Consider the following 16,402-nt stretch of genomic DNA (forward strand, 5'->3'; position numbering starts at 1 on the left):
GGAGATCGCATCGGCTCTCAGTGAGCTGTTTCAGCTCCAAAGCAACGCAGCGATGAGTTCCTGTCCCAGAACCTGACCTCCCATCAACCCTGTGATGCAGCCGGCTGACCAAACACATCTTAGGGTGTGTCAGAGCAGACGTGACCACCATTCCTAGAGGTTGGTGATGGTTTGTTGGAAAACACACGAAAACCCCAGTTTGCGATATTTTCACATTTTACACATTTCTCCAGTTCCTCTTCTCGATCTGACCAATCACTGGACTGGAGGACGCAACACCAATACATGTCAGGATGAAATCATCCCCTGAAATTGTGAGCCCAGTCAGCCAGAGGCTCAAACTTGTGACGTGGTAACACTGACTTACTGCATACTTCAGCTACGCAGGCCCGTCCCCTTTACGCACTTGTTAAGGTTTCGGATTGAGAAATGCATTTCCTGTCAGCTTCCCGCACACTGCCCCGATGAAAACATTGCTGCCAGAAGACATGAGCGGCCCCGAAGAGCACGTATTACAGTTTGGTTGATAATACAATTCGTGGTCTGGTACTTTTACTTTCTCAAGCGTCACCTTTGAATCTGACGATGATTGAATCGGGGTCAATTTCACGGGTAACCATTGTAGCATCTCAGCACCAATAACTGTGTGTAAGTACGTTGCTGTCATGTTTAAGCCAGAAGAGCCACTGAAATATCTGCATAAGTCCCTCACTGATATTAGTCATGGAACTTAACAGTTTTTTTTTAAAGATCTGTTTTATAATGTAGAAATCCTCATTATGCAGCTTTTTGCACTGTGTTGAGCTCACTTAGACTTTTTCACACTTAACTGAGTTGTCACCTTCTCACCCACTCTCTCTACAGGTTAGTAAGAAGGGTTGTGGGTGAACTGTGTCCAAGGGTTAACTGACCCCAGCGCTTGAACTATTTCCATGCATGTCTGACACGATTTTCTAAATTTAACAGGTTAATGTTCCCCAGGCGATTTAAATATATCACATATGTGAGTTTTTCCATGCTCAAATAAAAAGGAACTGCTATTATTATATCATTTTATTATTTCTTGCTATGGGGACACCTGTGATAATAATTAGACAATGTCCCTACATGCCTGCTCTGTGCACAGGCACGTAGGGACATTGACCACTTGTTTCATAGAGAAGAAGGGGCCAAAAAATGCACATCTGAAAAAAAGGAGGAAATTCTGGGGAATTTGGTTGCCTCACAAACTGCACGTCATTTCCTCCTATGACAAATGTGTGGTTTCTGTCTTTGAAAAAAAAAAAGAAGTTTTAAAGCAGTGTGATTATGACAAGTCCGCGCAATTTGCCTGCAATACTCAGAGGAGAATGAATGGTCATGTAAAGAGCATGCGTTTTCAACAGTTTATGGAACTGACAACAAGTAAGTTTGATTACATCTACTTTTTCTATTGAAATATCAGACAAGTGAACATAATAGCATCTTTTCTTTTCTTGCCATTGAGCATTATGTTGCTGTTGTGGATATTTGTTTCAAGCTGCTGTTAGACTTGCTGAAGTTTCACTTTAATTTGCTCAGTCTTACATATAAGAGTTGTATATGTGATACAGTCTATCATATATATATGTCTTACATATTTGAAATTTGTTCCTGCATCTGTGAAGCAAATCAATAAAGTTTGGAGAATCTGGCCAGTGTTTAAAGAGACTGACAAAGTGTGATGACATCTCAGCATTTAAATATAACTCCATTAAGTTGAATTAAATGTCTGAAGCGATAATATGGCAGTGTTATTCCTTCGACTTGCTGGGTGTTTTCAAAATCTATTTTTACCTCCGCTTCTAGCCACTTGTGGCTGCGGAAACAAAGTTCCCCTCATTGATGGGATGTAGGATAACCATAACTGACCAGTTCCTTTCTCCTCAGCATTACTCTCTCTCCTGCTGGTTATGGCTGTTGATTCAACAAGAACTGCTGCAGCGAGCAGGAACCAGCAGTGTGGGAATTCTCTGCAGCAGACTTGGAAGCTCACCAGACTCGCGCTGAAAGAATCTGTCGACCTAATCAGAACATATGTGAGTACAGGCGCAAAAGTGCTGTATTTTTATTTTGCTTCGACAAATCCCCTGTATGCTTGTTCAGTACTTTATATGCTATATGTTGACACAAAATAATATGTCGACTGTGTGTTCCTCTTTAAGAAAATCTCATTTTCTTTTATTCCATTTTTCTCTTTTCTTTTTCTTGTTGCAGAAAGCCTATCAAGGAGAGATGTCGGAGCGCTTCTGCAAGGTGCCAGTCAGCGACGTCCCTGACCCCAACATCTCCGGCCTGGAGCCCTCGGAGAGGATAGCGAGCATCTACACACACCTCCAGGCCTTCCTCGCACATTTCAAACGGGTGTACGAGCAGCAGACAGACTTGCAGTTGCCCACGAGCCCGCTGCTGACCGAGCTCACCATTGCCAGAGCTCGCGGCAGGAGCCTGGCTGCTCTGGTCAACAGCTTTTATCAGCGCCTCTTCCCAAACCTGCCTCTACCGGAGCCAGCAGGGGGGGCGACAGCGCTGCCTCCGCCTCAGAACGTGTTCCAGCAGAAGGTCTACGGCTGTGTGGTCCTGAAGACCTACAAAGAGTTGCTGTCAAATGCTTCCAGAGAACTGAGAATGCTAAAGAGCAAAGTATGCAGGAGGAGGATACAAATTAACACACCCATCTTCTGAGGATGACCTAAGGCTGGCCTTAGACCGTCAGTTTCCAACAATGCCTAATACTCACTGGGATTTGATAAAGACTTAAAAAGAGATGCGAGTTTGAAGGTGGCTGGTACATCAGTGTAATTGAGCCTATTTATGGTATTTAATATTTATTTTCTTGTGCGCTTCTGGTAAAAGGAATCCGGGTTCAAGGATTAGGAGTGTAAAAGTTATCTCTATGCAGGACATGTGTATTTAATACATCTATTATGTTATATAAAGATCTAATTTTGCTGACGTAAATGTATTAATGTATACAGAATTATTAAAAGAAACTTTACAACTGACCTTCCTTGTGATCTTTGATTTTCAAAGTCTCTGGGGAAAAAAAGAAGACAATCTCTAAAATGAAAGCAGATTTTTTTAGGCCTTACACGTGTCTTCTTATTTGTTGGACATATGTTTCTGCACAGTTAGAATCAGGTTTCCTTTGTTTCGAAAAAAATACTTCCATCAAAAGGAGTTAAAAGAAAATCAGGAAGCTGCTGAGACGCTGACTGAGCTGATATCAGCTCAGAATGACGCATGTGTTCAACACAAGGCTGCATCAGATAGGAAAAGATTTCATGACACTGGCGGGACGTCTGGCCGGTCACAAGGTGTGGATGGGTGTGGGTCAGACAACTGTATGTGTTCACCAGTTTGCATGCCTGCATCGTCATATGGATGGAGATGCAAGTGTGTGAAGGGTGGGACGGGGAAAACTCGTGAGGAGTTGAAATCAAACCTTTTTTTAAACCGATAAATAGCTGTGTACAAATGTGCCACATGTACACACATATGGGACAGTACATCGCAGACACTAAAAGTTTTTTTTTTTTTTTAAATGAAGCAATGCTAACTCAACTTTCCTGAAATCACAAGCTCTCGGGAAACTGGAAGTGGATAGGGGATTCACTCTAGGTCATGAATCAAGTTCCTGGTTATAGCTCTTTATTTAAGGCACTAACGCTGAGGGTACATTAGGGCAACACCAAATCCTCACTCGACATTATTACACCAACAGCACTGCACTGGACACTGAACCCTTTGCATTTGCTGTAACCAATTACTGACCTGTCATCAATCTACAGCATATTACTGATAAAATACATTGACTTCTGCTAAACATTTTATTTTTATTTTGTCTAACTACTGTTTCCAATGTCATTAGTGTAATTTTCTCTATAGGGGCACAGTGAAGGAGGGATGGATGCAGCAATTCTTTTTTATTATTTGTACAATACAATCAGCTTGGCAGAGCTTGATGCAAACAGTGTCTGCATCATAAATCAATTTAAATGCAAGACTGCCCTATCAATATGTAGAAAATTTGCTGTTTGCAGTCAACTTTGAAATCAGAGAGTCACACTATCAGAGTGACCTCAAGCTAGTCAGGTTTTTAGAAAAAAGATATTTGCAATATGGTATTGTTCTAGGAAATTACAGCAAAACTCTGAGGTCACTTCCCCATTTGTGGTTGAATAAGTAATGAATCAGGCTCAAGTTCATGCTCATTCAACAGGCTGTATATGTTTTGACCTGTGGGGGGCAGTGTGCGCCCATGTTTGAAGATATTGGCTGGAGTATGAAGTCAAAGTGCTGCTGGCTATGTTTACATTCTCAACATTCATCACTTGACATGTACAAACAGAGTTTATGTTAATGTTAAGTGTGAGTATAAAAGCAACAAGCAACACAGATTCAGTACCTGTCTGTACATTAACACCAAAATGGGGACTAAATAAAAAGGATGACAGGTGACTTAAATTTGAAAAAAGAAAAAAAACTATAGGTAGTGGAGTCAATACAGGCCAGCATATTTCATGACGTGAAAAAGATTTGTAAGATGGGGGGAACTGCTTCTGATTAACCATTTATAACTTCTTCTTACTTTGCTTTCATGTTTTTTTTCTCTTAATATTTTTCATTTTTCAATTAAGGATTTGGAGCCTTTTTAAAGGATTACATGAGATGACTGGGCTTGATGGACCAGACAAGTGGGGTTAAAAAGACTGATAATCCCTTGAGACGTCTGATTTGATGAAAATTTAAATTCGTTGTTCACACTTGTATTATATGCTGGAATAAAAAGCGCCGTGGTTTGAAATCGTAGTTACAGACTTTTCTGAGAAGGTAAACTGTGACCTGCTGAATGTTTTGTTTTCCAGGGTTCATCTACACTGATCTGCATTAGTCTGTTTGTTTCGACGTGTCTGTGTTCAATAGATTTTAATACAATAATTTTATATTATGACTTATCACATCCCTCTTTCTGAAATTAGAATTAATCAGATTCTGCCTTCAAACATTTAACCTTGCATGACCACAATCCCATTTCCTTTTTATCAGACATCAACCGGAGTCTGACCTGTTTCATGGGGTCCTTTTATTTGTGCAAATGTTTTGTGCACAGCATGCACCGTGTTAAATATGCTGCAGTGTCAGAGTGAAGGCATTTCACATTGTCATGTTATCATTTTTAGACATATATAGATACATTTAAAGACAAACCCTTATATCCCTGATTATTGACAGTTATTGACTTATGGCGATAACATTTGTAAAGGTTCATCTAGCATCCATATTTGCATGCATAGTCATACTGTCTGTTACTCCAGACATGGATATTTGATTATTGCTTTGTCCAAGTACTAACAGGCTGGTTATTATATCACTTATTGTCTCATATTATTGCTTCATGTCAAATTAAATACTCCTAATACATTCACAATGTACATATTTTCTTTGGAACTGCATAGTTGTTCAAACTTGAGTAAGGCATATAGTCAATGCAAGCGACACAAGTTGGTGTAGGATACAGGCAATAGTTGCTGTTGATGTGAAAACAATAATATTCGTCTTCGCCAAGTCACTAACTAGTTTAGCATACTGTACCAACCTCACTTACACAGGGTCGACGTGTCCATGTTCAAAAAGCGAATGTTCATTCTTGATTCAATTTCGAAGCCATCCAGCAACTGCGAAAATAGTTTTACTTTGATTAAAGTTGAGTCCTACCACTTCATTCAATATGACCATTTCAACTACACTTGAATATTAGAAACATAAAATATATGGTATATTATATTGCATGTTCAGGTGACCAACCTTGAGGAAATGCTCAAATGTAATTCCCTCATAGAATTCATCAGGTTCCTGTGTAAAGAATGAACAAACAAACAAACAAACAAGAGTTTATTGACACTGTCCAGACAAAGAGAGTGATTACAGTAAAACTTGAGATTCTTCATCTTACATACCATGTGACCCATCGAGATACTGGCCACCTCCAACATGGCGGCATCAGCAATGCTTTTGGCCGTTTCCTTCTCCAAAGCGCCGCTGCGCGATAACAGCTCCTCCACCACCTGGACAGATGTGAACAACAGTCATATTTAATAGTTTTTCTACAGCAACTACAAGACTCGTATCCCGGGTTTGTCTCGAGTCTCAGAGGAAGAGGCATGCCCCCTTCCCTTCCCCTATCATCTGCCAATCAAGTGTGTTGCAGGAATGCGGCTGACTCTCGAGCGGCGGAGGGGAGATGTCTGATAACCAAAAGTAGAGTTCAAAACACAGAGATAACTTTGCTCAGCCAAATCTGCATTTCAAAGTGTAAATAGAGATTTTTATGGCTTAAACTTGTCATTATGATGTTAAAACTGACACCATTCGCTCTTTTATTGGTCCCCGAAAGGCCTTGCTTTCACCCTGTCAATCGCTTGAATTAATGCCAGAAGCCAGGAAGTGATGTGGGAGCTTCAGTGTACAAACGTCTCTCTTCCCCTCAGTTATCTTCACAGTGGTGCTGACAACTTCCTCGGGAGCTCTGAGGAAAAGTACCAGAGTCCTTTCCGGCGTCTTGCCACGACAGTGACCAAACAATACTACCACCTGGATCCTCTTCCAATCACTTTCAAAATTCAGATGAAAACGATGATGATGCTGATGAATCAGACACAGACGGCAGTAAAATCAGACATGCACTGGTTATACGTGGACGTAAGTTCATTAAAAAGGTTCGAAACTACACGTGCAGAGCGGGTTTTTAGTTTTGTCAGGCTTACATGTCTGTATTCCTCAAGGGTTATTGTCCCATCGTTGTCTGTGTCATGCATGTTGAATACAACTGCAGGGACAAAACACAAGCATCAGTTCAACAGCCGTGTGACAGTCGCACATAATCACGAGCACATGCGAGCAATCACGCCACTGGTTTCAAGACACACATCTCAGTTTCTCCCTCCTGACGTTCTCACGCTGCTCCTCCGTCATGTGCAGAGACGGGGGCCTGAAATGGGACATGACCACCAGGAACTCCTCAAAGCCGATCTCCTCCACCGTCCCCTCGCCGTTCTGATGATAGTTTCTACAGAGATACACAATGACCAAATTGAAACTGCCCAAGTCTACAGTGGAGTGTTCCTTTTTAATTCAGCAGCGCGTGAAATCGTGAGATAACTGTTTGTGAAAGCAAAAGTAAACAAGTTCAGGTAACTTTTCAAACTCACGGTCACTGTACTGTACCTTCTGTCAAAGAAAGCCTCTATGATCTGTGCTCGGATGGGATTGCACGCAAGATCTGGGATTTCGTTGAAGTGACTCCTCCTGAGGGAGAAAATAAAAGGCTTTTGAGGGAGTGGCACGTGTTGTCACAGAAGAAATAGGTGTTGTCTCTAGGTGTTGTTAAGTGAGTCTTTGTTCCATCATGAAGCCTGTTAGGTGACTTTTCCAGTCCCAAAGAAAGTAGGCAGGAGAATGCACCAAGCCAATTCATTGGGGAAAGGGATCTGAAATGAATGACGTGAAAACAGGAACATGTAAATGACACTGACACAAATCAAATTACACCTCGAGCTCAACTTACCGCAGAGTTTCCTCATTGTGGCTCAGCTGTTTGAATCTTTCATGGAGCACTCGGATCTGTTCGAATGAGACTGAAGGAGGCGACTTTAGGACTAATGGCCTGTTTGCAGAGCAAGATTAACTGACAGGTTCATTTGGATATAGGCCTATACGTGCAAAGAAACTGACATACTGTAGGCCAGGAAAGAAACTTTCAATCCAATCAAGCATGAAATCAATTTGACATTTTAAATATGCAATGCGTTTGTTTCCAGTGAACAAGCAGCAGCCCTTTCACAAGTGCTGGTAAGCCTTCAGGGCAGTAGATTTGAATATTCATATTCTATGTAAAAACCCTCTGGGCTGTTGCCCCATGCAACTATTACACTCTGGGGAACGTGAATTATTCATTGGTGCTGCGCCACACAGGCTGCCTCCACTTACACCCAGAGACGTTGGACATGTATAATAATCAACAATCATCATCTCTTTTGCTCAACACAATAATTGCAGATAGATATTGCGATGGACTTCCCCTTTACAATGAGGCTGGATTGAAATTAGACTGAGTTGGAATGATAACTCCAACAGGGCGAGCTCGTCACACGTCTCCTCCACGCGTCGTCACGTGTAGGCGATACGTCAGATACGTCACCGTAAAAGGAAGTTTGATTTTTTTTTTTTTTTTTTGCAAAATAACAACAGTGAGCTCACTCACATCCCGTCTTCTCCGCCAGGTCGAGGTACTCCGGTCGACCGTGGAGAGACTGCAGCGCGCCCATTCCTCCGGGAGGCTCCCGCCGGGCCGCTGCGAGGGCCCGAGGTGAACCGAGAACCGCCGGCGTCGAGTCGGATCTCACAGGATTGTGCTTCGGCGACCACGCATCTCTCCGCACCACGGCGTGTCTGAGTGAGCTCTCGCGCCTGCCCCCTCCCCCTCCCTCCTCCTCTTCCTCCCTCCTCGCCCTCTTCCTCCTCTTCCTCCCTCTCCTCCTCCTCCTCTTCCTCCCCCTCCCTCTCCTCCTCCTCCTCCTCCTCTTCCTCCTCCTCCTCCTCCTCCTCTTCGTCCCTCTCCTCCTCCTCCTCCTCCTCGCGCGGTCGCCAGGCAGCTCAGTCTCATCCTCCGCAAACACCAACGGCCACTTCCGCAACGACCGGCCTGATGACGACACGCTTTAGGGAACAGCAGGCTGCAATTTGAATTATTGATTTAGACTCTTTAAAAAAAAAGAATATATATATATATATATATATATATATATATATATATATATATATATATATACATTATTTATTCAGAGGCTGAATGGCCATTGAGTGCAACCTGCTTATTGGCTGCAGGGAAGACGGAGAGAGATACTTGAGAGGAGAGGTGGTTCTCAAATATCACACAGACATATATTGTTTCATAGTACACCTGAATATGTAATTATAATGTATGTAATTATTTACAACATTAGGCTTTTTTTTTTTCTCACCATGATTTATGAAAATCCTAGTTCACTGCTTTGACCAATTTAATCTTGACATGACAGGTGGAACCACCTGTGCATCCTCATCTCCTGCAGCGACTGTACACCGGCGAAAAACCTCAGTTTGAATTTTGGGACAAGGCTTCCAAAATTACAAAACATGTCCAGCCGAACTACTGCGGAATCCTTTGAGAATAGTGTCGGCCCACAAGACATGTTCTCATGTGCCAGATATAAGGTCATTGGATATTAGAATACGAAAACAATCCCATGAAGCAGCTGCTTTTTCCAGTGTCGAGACTGAACTTTGAACCTCACTGAGAGAAGTTGGTCAACTGACAGAGCGTGACTTCATGTAACTTTGCAAGAAGTTGAAATATTTGTGGTAGTTATCAGGAGTTGGAAGTTTTAAACTTCTGACCTCTGCTTCTGACTCCATGAGTGCAGACTTCTCAACTACCAGAGCCAAACTAGACAATACACAAGAGTGACCCCAAATGACCCCATCCAGCTTAGACTGGTTTAGATTCGACTTTAATTCTACAGTCCCCCCCCCTCCCGAGGATCAATAAAGGGCGATTATTTAAATTGAAAGCTTGAGGCAGTAGTTCAGACTCTCATGCACGCTGCCATTCAAGCTAGTGTTTTCAGGAAAAGACCATATTGTGTTATCTCTTCTGGGGGCGTGGCCTGGAGTCAGACGTTTCAAACCACAGATCAGTCAACAGTATGTCTCTGCCCTGTGTGAGTCACTGTTAAGAGCCAGATCTCCCAAGACGTATTCAGACACGACATATGGGGAGTAAACAAGCTGGTTTTTTTTGGAAAAAACAAAAAGAAAGCATTAAGCTCTTTTTTTCCCCCGCCATCCGTGTGATCTCAAATTGCTCAGTCAGGTTTTGTAGGGAACTGTCCAGCCTGAGATTGTTACCAAAGCTTTTTCTGTTTTTACACAGACCTGCAATGTGAACGTGACAATACAAATGCAAGATGTATTCAAAACACAGTACCTGGTGATGGAAAGGTTTTCATCAATGATCTCTTCTTGATGGCTGTATATGCTCATGAACACAACACGACTGCATGTGCAATCCTTGGATTAAGAAAAAATGAGAGGAATTAAACTATCAAAAAGATTTATTATTGATTAAAACTATGTAGCGCTCATGTACACCACACAGTGGCAGCATTTTATCAACAACTGGATGAACATTAGCTCCTGACTGTAAAGAAACATCAGTTATTCTCAACGTCAGATTAATTTGTTTTCATATTCAATGTTAACTTCATTGAACGCATTGTAAATCACAGGGGAACTCATTTTCAGTATTATAATAAATAAATAATATGCTGTCGTCTCTCTTTCTTTCCTCATTTGCCAGACATTGTGTGGGTTCTTATCAAATTACAGTAAGCTCATCCCATCCCGTCCAATTTTCCTTCAGTCCAGTCATGAGGAATAGCTGTGATCGCTAATGGTATGGTGAATAAACAGGCACATTAAGCACAACACCACTGAACTGCTAGGAAAAAACATGAAATGTTTGGTTTTCCTTCTTCTACATATACCATTATCCAGGTTGATCTTAGAATTCAACCCCCAAAAATTAAACAAGATAAAATGTGTCCTTTAAGTGTCCTTTAATGGAAATTGCAAGTTTTTAAGTTTAAGCACTCAACAGGTTTCGTCCTCCTTTCTACTTGTACGCAGACTATCAGTAAATCTAGGCCCCATTACAACACTGTAGTCAATAATGGAGTAAATTTAGGTGCAGTCACAGAATATCATGAGCATTGGGAAGTTTCTTTGGACCCTTTCGACGTGTTTCAATATAATTTGGCTAATTACAGACCCCAACCCTCAAGCTACAATCATCTACTTGAGAGTTTTTTCTGGCCTCAGTGCAAGATTGTTTCACTCTGATGAAATGAAACCCGTGTCAAAGCGTTAGTCCCTGAACCATGACCAGACTAACTGGTTAGGGGGCCTGAGGGGAATAATTTGTGGACAGTTAGGGTTAGGGTTAGGCAATAGGCAGTTTTCTATTGGTGCCATGGGTGTTTTTCTGTTTCTGTTGCCACCGCTTCACGTCAAGAGCGGAATGGAGCCCCTGTGACATCCTCAACTCTGCAGGCGACAAGATGCTCGTCACACGGGGTGTGATGTGATAACTGAACGGGGATCTTGACAACCTGGTTTGCACTGCGTCACCCTTTTCATTCCCTCATTGAAGGTTTGGGCCACCATCTCTGTCAGTCCATTCAAGGACGGGTGGATTGGTGCTGACCTCATTACAGAAGCCATTCTGCTTCATGAACAGATTGAATTTGGCACTTGTGAAACAGACTCCATTGTCTGATAATGCCAATCCCGGCGGACACTGGGCGACAGGCGGGGTACACCCTGGACAGATCGCCAGCACATCACAGGGCAAACACACAGAGGCAAAAAAAACGATTCACTCTCACGTTCACACCTACAGTCAATTTAGAACTTCCAATCCACTTTACCCCAAACAGCATGTCTATACAGAGTACCGGGAGAAAACCCACGCAGACAAGGGGGGAACATGCAAACTCTGGATGGTCTGAACCTGGATTCAAACCAAGAACCTTCTTGTAGTGAGGCGACAGTGCTAACCACCACACCACACGCTGCCCCCTGGTTAATTGGTGACAAACACCAGTGTTCTACCCAACAAGGCAAGCAAATGTTGTATTCCTCTCAACAGTCAAGCATCATTAAGATACTTACAAAACAGCAGGTAAAGATTCCTGGAGAGTTTACATGTTTTAATTGCTTGGATACCACAAAGCCACTGGCCTCTTGACAGCTCGGCATGAAAAAAGGATGTCAGTAGTTGAAAAAGCTCGGATGAATCAGACCATGTTCATTTATTTTCTCTGTGCAAGGGGATTGATAGTAGTACAGAACCAATCTGGTCTGGAAAAACAACAATACATTTTCTTTTCATCATCAGTCTCTGCCCTTGAGATGTTCATTCGTCCCAAGATTGTCTCATTCGCCGCGTGTTGTGTTTGTGTGTGTGGTAACTATTACTGAGCGCACACCGTTAGATGGCTGGGGATTGATTTGAATAAAGGCTCCGCTTCAGAGAGAGAGGGGCAGAGTAAATAAGGAGGTGCCTGTTATATGCGGAGACGAAAAGGGGGCGGAAAAAAGCGTGGCCAAGGAGAGAGGGCAGCCTGCTTTGCATGCACGGGCGCTTGTGTGGGAGAGGGAGTTGACAGGGCGCCGCAGTGCTGCCTCCAGCTCTCAGACAACAGCTGCTCAGAAAGAGGAGATGTCCTGAGGGTGCTGCGACATGTCTCGCTCTTTCTCCATCCCTCTTTTCACCTGTCTGCCTCTTCCTTTCACCAAACAGACAGACGCTAGACAGTCTCCTTCTCAATGACACACACACACACACACACGCACGCACACACGCACGCACGCACGCACGCACGCGTAGGTTGTGAGATTCATAAGAGATTGGCAGGCTGCCTGTGCTCAAACAAAACACTGAAACTAAAATGATTTTTGATGCAATCACTTGTTTGCTCTGCTTGCTAAGAAAGAAGAGTAATTATCAGCAATTTAATTGAAATATGCTGCTGATGAAATAAATATGACCAGACAAACTTTTCTGTAAAAACATCAAAAACATATATATATATAAATTTGAATTGATTGTAATGAGTAATTTGGTTAATCAAGGCTTTTGTGTGTTATGAGCTTTTGATCTATTTCCGCCTCCAAAGAACATAAAGTATTGGAGTATTTTAATTCACAACAAGAGAACCATATTCACCACAACTTCTATGAGACTCAAAAAATAATATAATATATCAATAATATATTGTAAAGCATTGTAGACAAAACCTCTCAAAGATGTTTGAGGTTCCACTCCATCCGTTGCTCCATTTTATCAATCTGCGTTTCCTCAGAAGTTCTTGGTGTGACATGAAAAATTAAGGGAATATTTAATTTCAAATTAACACCAGTTAACTAATCCAAATGAGTGCATGGTTAATTAATAAATGGTCAACCCCCACATCTATAAAACCTGCTTTATGTTCATATAAATGGAGCCGAAATGAGAGTGAGAAGACAGGGTTTTGTTTTTACTTTTTAATTACTTTCAACACTTTAGAGGTGAAGTTTCAAATTAAAACATCCGGTCGGGGAGTGAGAAATAATCACCGCATCTCATGAGGGACACTAGCCGGAAATACCTTCTGTCTATGTGGTGGGAAAGAATAAAATATCATATACTGTATCAATCTTAGTGTTCACAAGCAAAGATTGAAGAATGAACCATGAGTAAGAATGTCAGTCCTGTATGTTGACTTAATCTCATGACTCATTCAAGTGCAATAAATAAGGAAAGTAAATTTCACAACTATTTTCAGATTGCTTTTGTATCGATAGCATATAAATAGACCAAATTTTTTTTTATCCTTGTTTGCTTTTTGCCCTTGTTTATCAATTCAGAAAAGGGATTGCAGAGGCATTAGGGACATGCTCTGATATCCAGACAGAAAGAAAAAAAAATCAATTTCAGAGTACAAGCAGTTCAGACACTGACAAAGACGAAGCTAGGTTACAGTATCAGACAATGTGAGGGTAGAAAGGTTTGAAAGTTTGTTGGTGACGTTTAGAAACATCAGAGTCATTGAATTTCAATCAGGAAGACCTATTATGTGTCTGCGGTCGTTTCTGGAGTGTCGTACCAGTTGGTCGTGCCTCAGGACACTTCCAAAAAAGAGCGTGGCATTTTCATGCAATGTCCAAGTCAGCTCGCTCCTCAAACTGGGAAGGAGCAGCGATTCAATGCCGAGGTTTTTCAGAACCAGCTCTTTTCAACAGGCAGATAAACCACAATAAACTCATATTTTTCTGTCGCTATTCAAAGATCATGACAACAGGTGAGGATTTGACACTCCATTAAGATTAGATTAAGCAGCTCAGGAGGACACATTAAATATAGACAACTGATAGGAGTTGAACGGACTGTTCACTCTGCCCCACCCTGGCTGAACTGTCTTGTTTCAAGCAGTCTCATTTCAGAATAAGAATGATTTTAAAGGGGTGTTAAATATGCACTAGATGCCAACATGCCATGCTCAAAGACTGAGCATAAAGCTGCATGTCAGTTTGCCAGATGTTAAAAAAAACCACACTGTCTTGTATTGCAGTGTCAAACTAGTTAGTCATTTTATTATAGTATGAGTTGCTCAAATCTTATTTCTTTGTATTTTCAACGCTGCCTCGTAGTTAGCTGCTAATGTTGAGAAAAACACGCTGATACATTCCTTCTCCCAATTTAAGTTATGAGGCTCCTGAATAAGCCTGGGACCCAGTCGAAGTCTGGGAGCTCATTTCACTTGCTCTGCCCGACTGGCATTTGAGTATTAGTCTGGCTACGCCAAGCTACTACTGAATAGGTTCAAATCGGTTGATTCCTTGAGCAGGCCATGCCCTCCAAATTATTATAAAGAGTATCACTCTCACCACAGCCTCATGCACAACGCCTTGCACGTGGACAAATGCCGTACCTAGTGAAGTTATGACCGTCTCCTTCCCCTGAAGTTACAAGCCAGAGTGGAAACTGAGAGTGGTTTAATTTGACACTAACTGAATAAAAGTCAGTTTGCCTGCTTGTCCCGGGTAACCCTGTGAGATATAATAAGTGAGCTGGTGTGCATCCAGCATACCCTTAAGATTGGGGTTGCTATGTCACCTAGAATGTTAATCGTTGAAGGGCATTAAGGCCTTGTTGTTAAGAAGGCATCTTACAACCAGTGTCTGAAAGACACTCAGGGCTCTTTAGTGAAGTCTTATTTATCCAAAATACCAAATGCAGAAAATAAATGTTTTTAATGCCCTGTGATGTTGCCTAAGTGGCCCATAATGGAAAGTTTCCAGAGATTACAAAGTGAGGGAATAGTGTTGATGCAGAAAGGTCACGTGGTGAAAGTGATAGCCTTGTTGTTTCATTAAGAACAATGCAGTTGCAGATCTCAAGGATTCCAGCCCATTGCTCTGACCTTACACTTAATCAAAGTCTATAACAGAAGTATTTACGACCTCTAGGCTCTGAATGTCAACACATTAACTTTCCTTTGGCATTAATTTGGAATAGATACTTAACTGCCTGAGCCCGAACCTGTCGTACGAGTTCATGCCAGCAACTTACGGTTTGTTTTGACGGGAAGCTAACACTTGCGCCGTTCCGGGCGGGGCTTCCATGCGATCGTGGCCCTTTCAGAACATTTGTAGTGCGGCCTGGAACTTCTGTGTCTTTTCGGAGACATTGTACAACATGTCCGTGATGATAAATCCAACATTGAATGACTTTTGTGATCATTTTTATCTCGTTTTTCAACATGTAGGAGGCTTCTGTTGTTGTTAGTGGACTTCTAGCTGTCCATCTTGGATACATTTGACCAATCAGAGGCTTTGTTACAGATTTGTACCAATCAGACGTGCGTTGACGACTGTTTTGAAAAAAACAAGATTTTACACTGAAAACAGGACCTCTCACTCCTCCTGTTTACTCCTACTACTACCACTGACACTCCTCTGTGTCACTGCAGACAGGAAGTGCTTTGCAGAATGGCTTTTGTGTGACTTTTTGGGTTGAAAAATCAACATAACTTTTGATTTGCATTAGTAAGGATGTTTTAAATTGTTTTCCCTTATAGCCAAGGCTTCAAGAACAGCTTTCAAGAGGGAAAAATCTTCATCACTGTTGTTTGGTGTGTCATTATAATGAATGTCTTTGAGATTCAATTTCCGTTTAGTTTTTTCTTTTGTCTTTATGGTCATATAACTATTTATACATTCATGGGATATCACTGTAGCATACATATTCTGATAGCTTAGGTTGTCCTGAAAAAATAGATGTATATAACTTTACAGTATATTACAGGGTTGAGGTTTGACAAGCATTATTACACGAGGTGACGCGGCGGACCAAAAATAGGCTTAGGGTTCAGAGGGTTAAACCAATTTATCCTCATAGATCTACCAGTGGATTCATTAGAAATTCAAATCATGGACCGAAACTTTGTGCAAGTCTACTGAACTCAAATGTCAAAACAAGTAATTAACCCAAAGAGTGATGCATTAGGTGTCACACTAAATTACAAGCAAATAAGCATAAAATGATGAACACATGAATTTTCCATCTGAAGTGATGGTATTGATAAAATAAAGTGGTAAATTGGATTTGAATCACAGAGGTGGTAGATTGTACACTGCAGATTGTATTCGTATTGGACCAATCTGGGCCAGGTTCTGTCCCCTGACTTGATCACTTAATTTAAAAGAGATTGAAGTTTGTTTAATTGTTTCTTTCTTT

The 16,402-nt window shown here is 41.7% G+C and overlaps 2 protein-coding genes and 1 long non-coding RNA gene across 4 annotated transcripts; 2 read left to right on the forward strand and 1 right to left on the reverse strand.

The window, feature by feature from the left end:
- Window positions 1–457: 457 nt before the first annotated feature.
- m17 (IL-6 subfamily cytokine M17) lies at window positions 458–3,023 on the forward strand. 2 transcript variants are annotated; one of them, XM_035608469.1, is made up of 3 exons: window positions 458–648; window positions 1,909–2,057; window positions 2,236–3,023. In XM_035608469.1, the coding sequence occupies exons 2-3, from the start codon at window positions 1,932–1,934 to the stop codon at window positions 2,701–2,703; spliced, it is 594 nt and encodes a 197-aa protein (XP_035464362.1). In that variant the 5' UTR covers window positions 458–648; window positions 1,909–1,931; the 3' UTR covers window positions 2,704–3,023. The 2 variants fall into 2 exon arrangements, with proteins under 2 accessions (XP_035464362.1, XP_035464361.1); XM_035608468.2 differs by lacking the exon at window positions 458–648 and adding an exon at window positions 719–1,404.
- Window positions 3,024–5,086: 2,063 nt separating this feature from the next.
- tescb (tescalcin b) lies at window positions 5,087–8,509 on the reverse strand. The gene is made up of 8 exons (XM_035609007.2): window positions 8,282–8,509; window positions 7,586–7,655; window positions 7,246–7,326; window positions 6,948–7,087; window positions 6,786–6,847; window positions 5,979–6,086; window positions 5,827–5,874; window positions 5,087–5,696 (listed from the first exon to the last, which is right to left on the reverse strand). Exons 1-8 carry the CDS (start codon window positions 8,343–8,345, stop codon window positions 5,619–5,621), a joined length of 651 nt encoding a protein of 216 aa, XP_035464900.1. The 5' UTR covers window positions 8,346–8,509; the 3' UTR covers window positions 5,087–5,618.
- Window positions 8,344–10,386, forward strand: LOC118285384. Its single transcript, XR_004785091.2, has 2 exons — window positions 8,344–8,473; window positions 9,099–10,386. It is a non-coding gene; the product is annotated as an uncharacterized LOC118285384 (long non-coding RNA).
- Window positions 10,387–16,402: the final 6,016 nt, after the last annotated feature.

This window comes from Scophthalmus maximus, chromosome 20, assembly GCF_022379125.1.
Source record: "Scophthalmus maximus strain ysfricsl-2021 chromosome 20, ASM2237912v1, whole genome shotgun sequence".
NCBI classification, from domain to species: Eukaryota; Metazoa; Chordata; class Actinopteri; order Pleuronectiformes; family Scophthalmidae; genus Scophthalmus; species Scophthalmus maximus.

Coding starts and splice junctions, on each gene's coding strand:
- tescb (XM_035609007.2), bottom strand. CDS start 8,345: ATGGGCGCGCTGCAGTCTCTCCACGGTCGACCGGAGTACCTCGACCTG. Junction 7,327..7,585: donor CACAATGAGGAAACTCTGCG/GTAAGTTGAGCT, acceptor TTTCTCCCTCAG/GAGGAGTCACTTCAACGAAA. Junction 5,875..5,978: donor GTATCTCGATGGGTCACATG/GTATGTAAGATG, acceptor TTCTTTACACAG/GAACCTGATGAATTCTATGA.
- m17 (XM_035608468.2), top strand. CDS start 1,098: ATGTCCCTACATGCCTGCTCTGTGCACAGGCACGTAGGGACATTGACC. Junction 1,405..1,908: donor GTTTATGGAACTGACAACAA/GTAAGTTTGATT, acceptor CTTTCTCCTCAG/CATTACTCTCTCTCCTGCTG. Junction 2,058..2,235: donor TCGACCTAATCAGAACATAT/GTGAGTACAGGC, acceptor TTCTTGTTGCAG/AAAGCCTATCAAGGAGAGAT.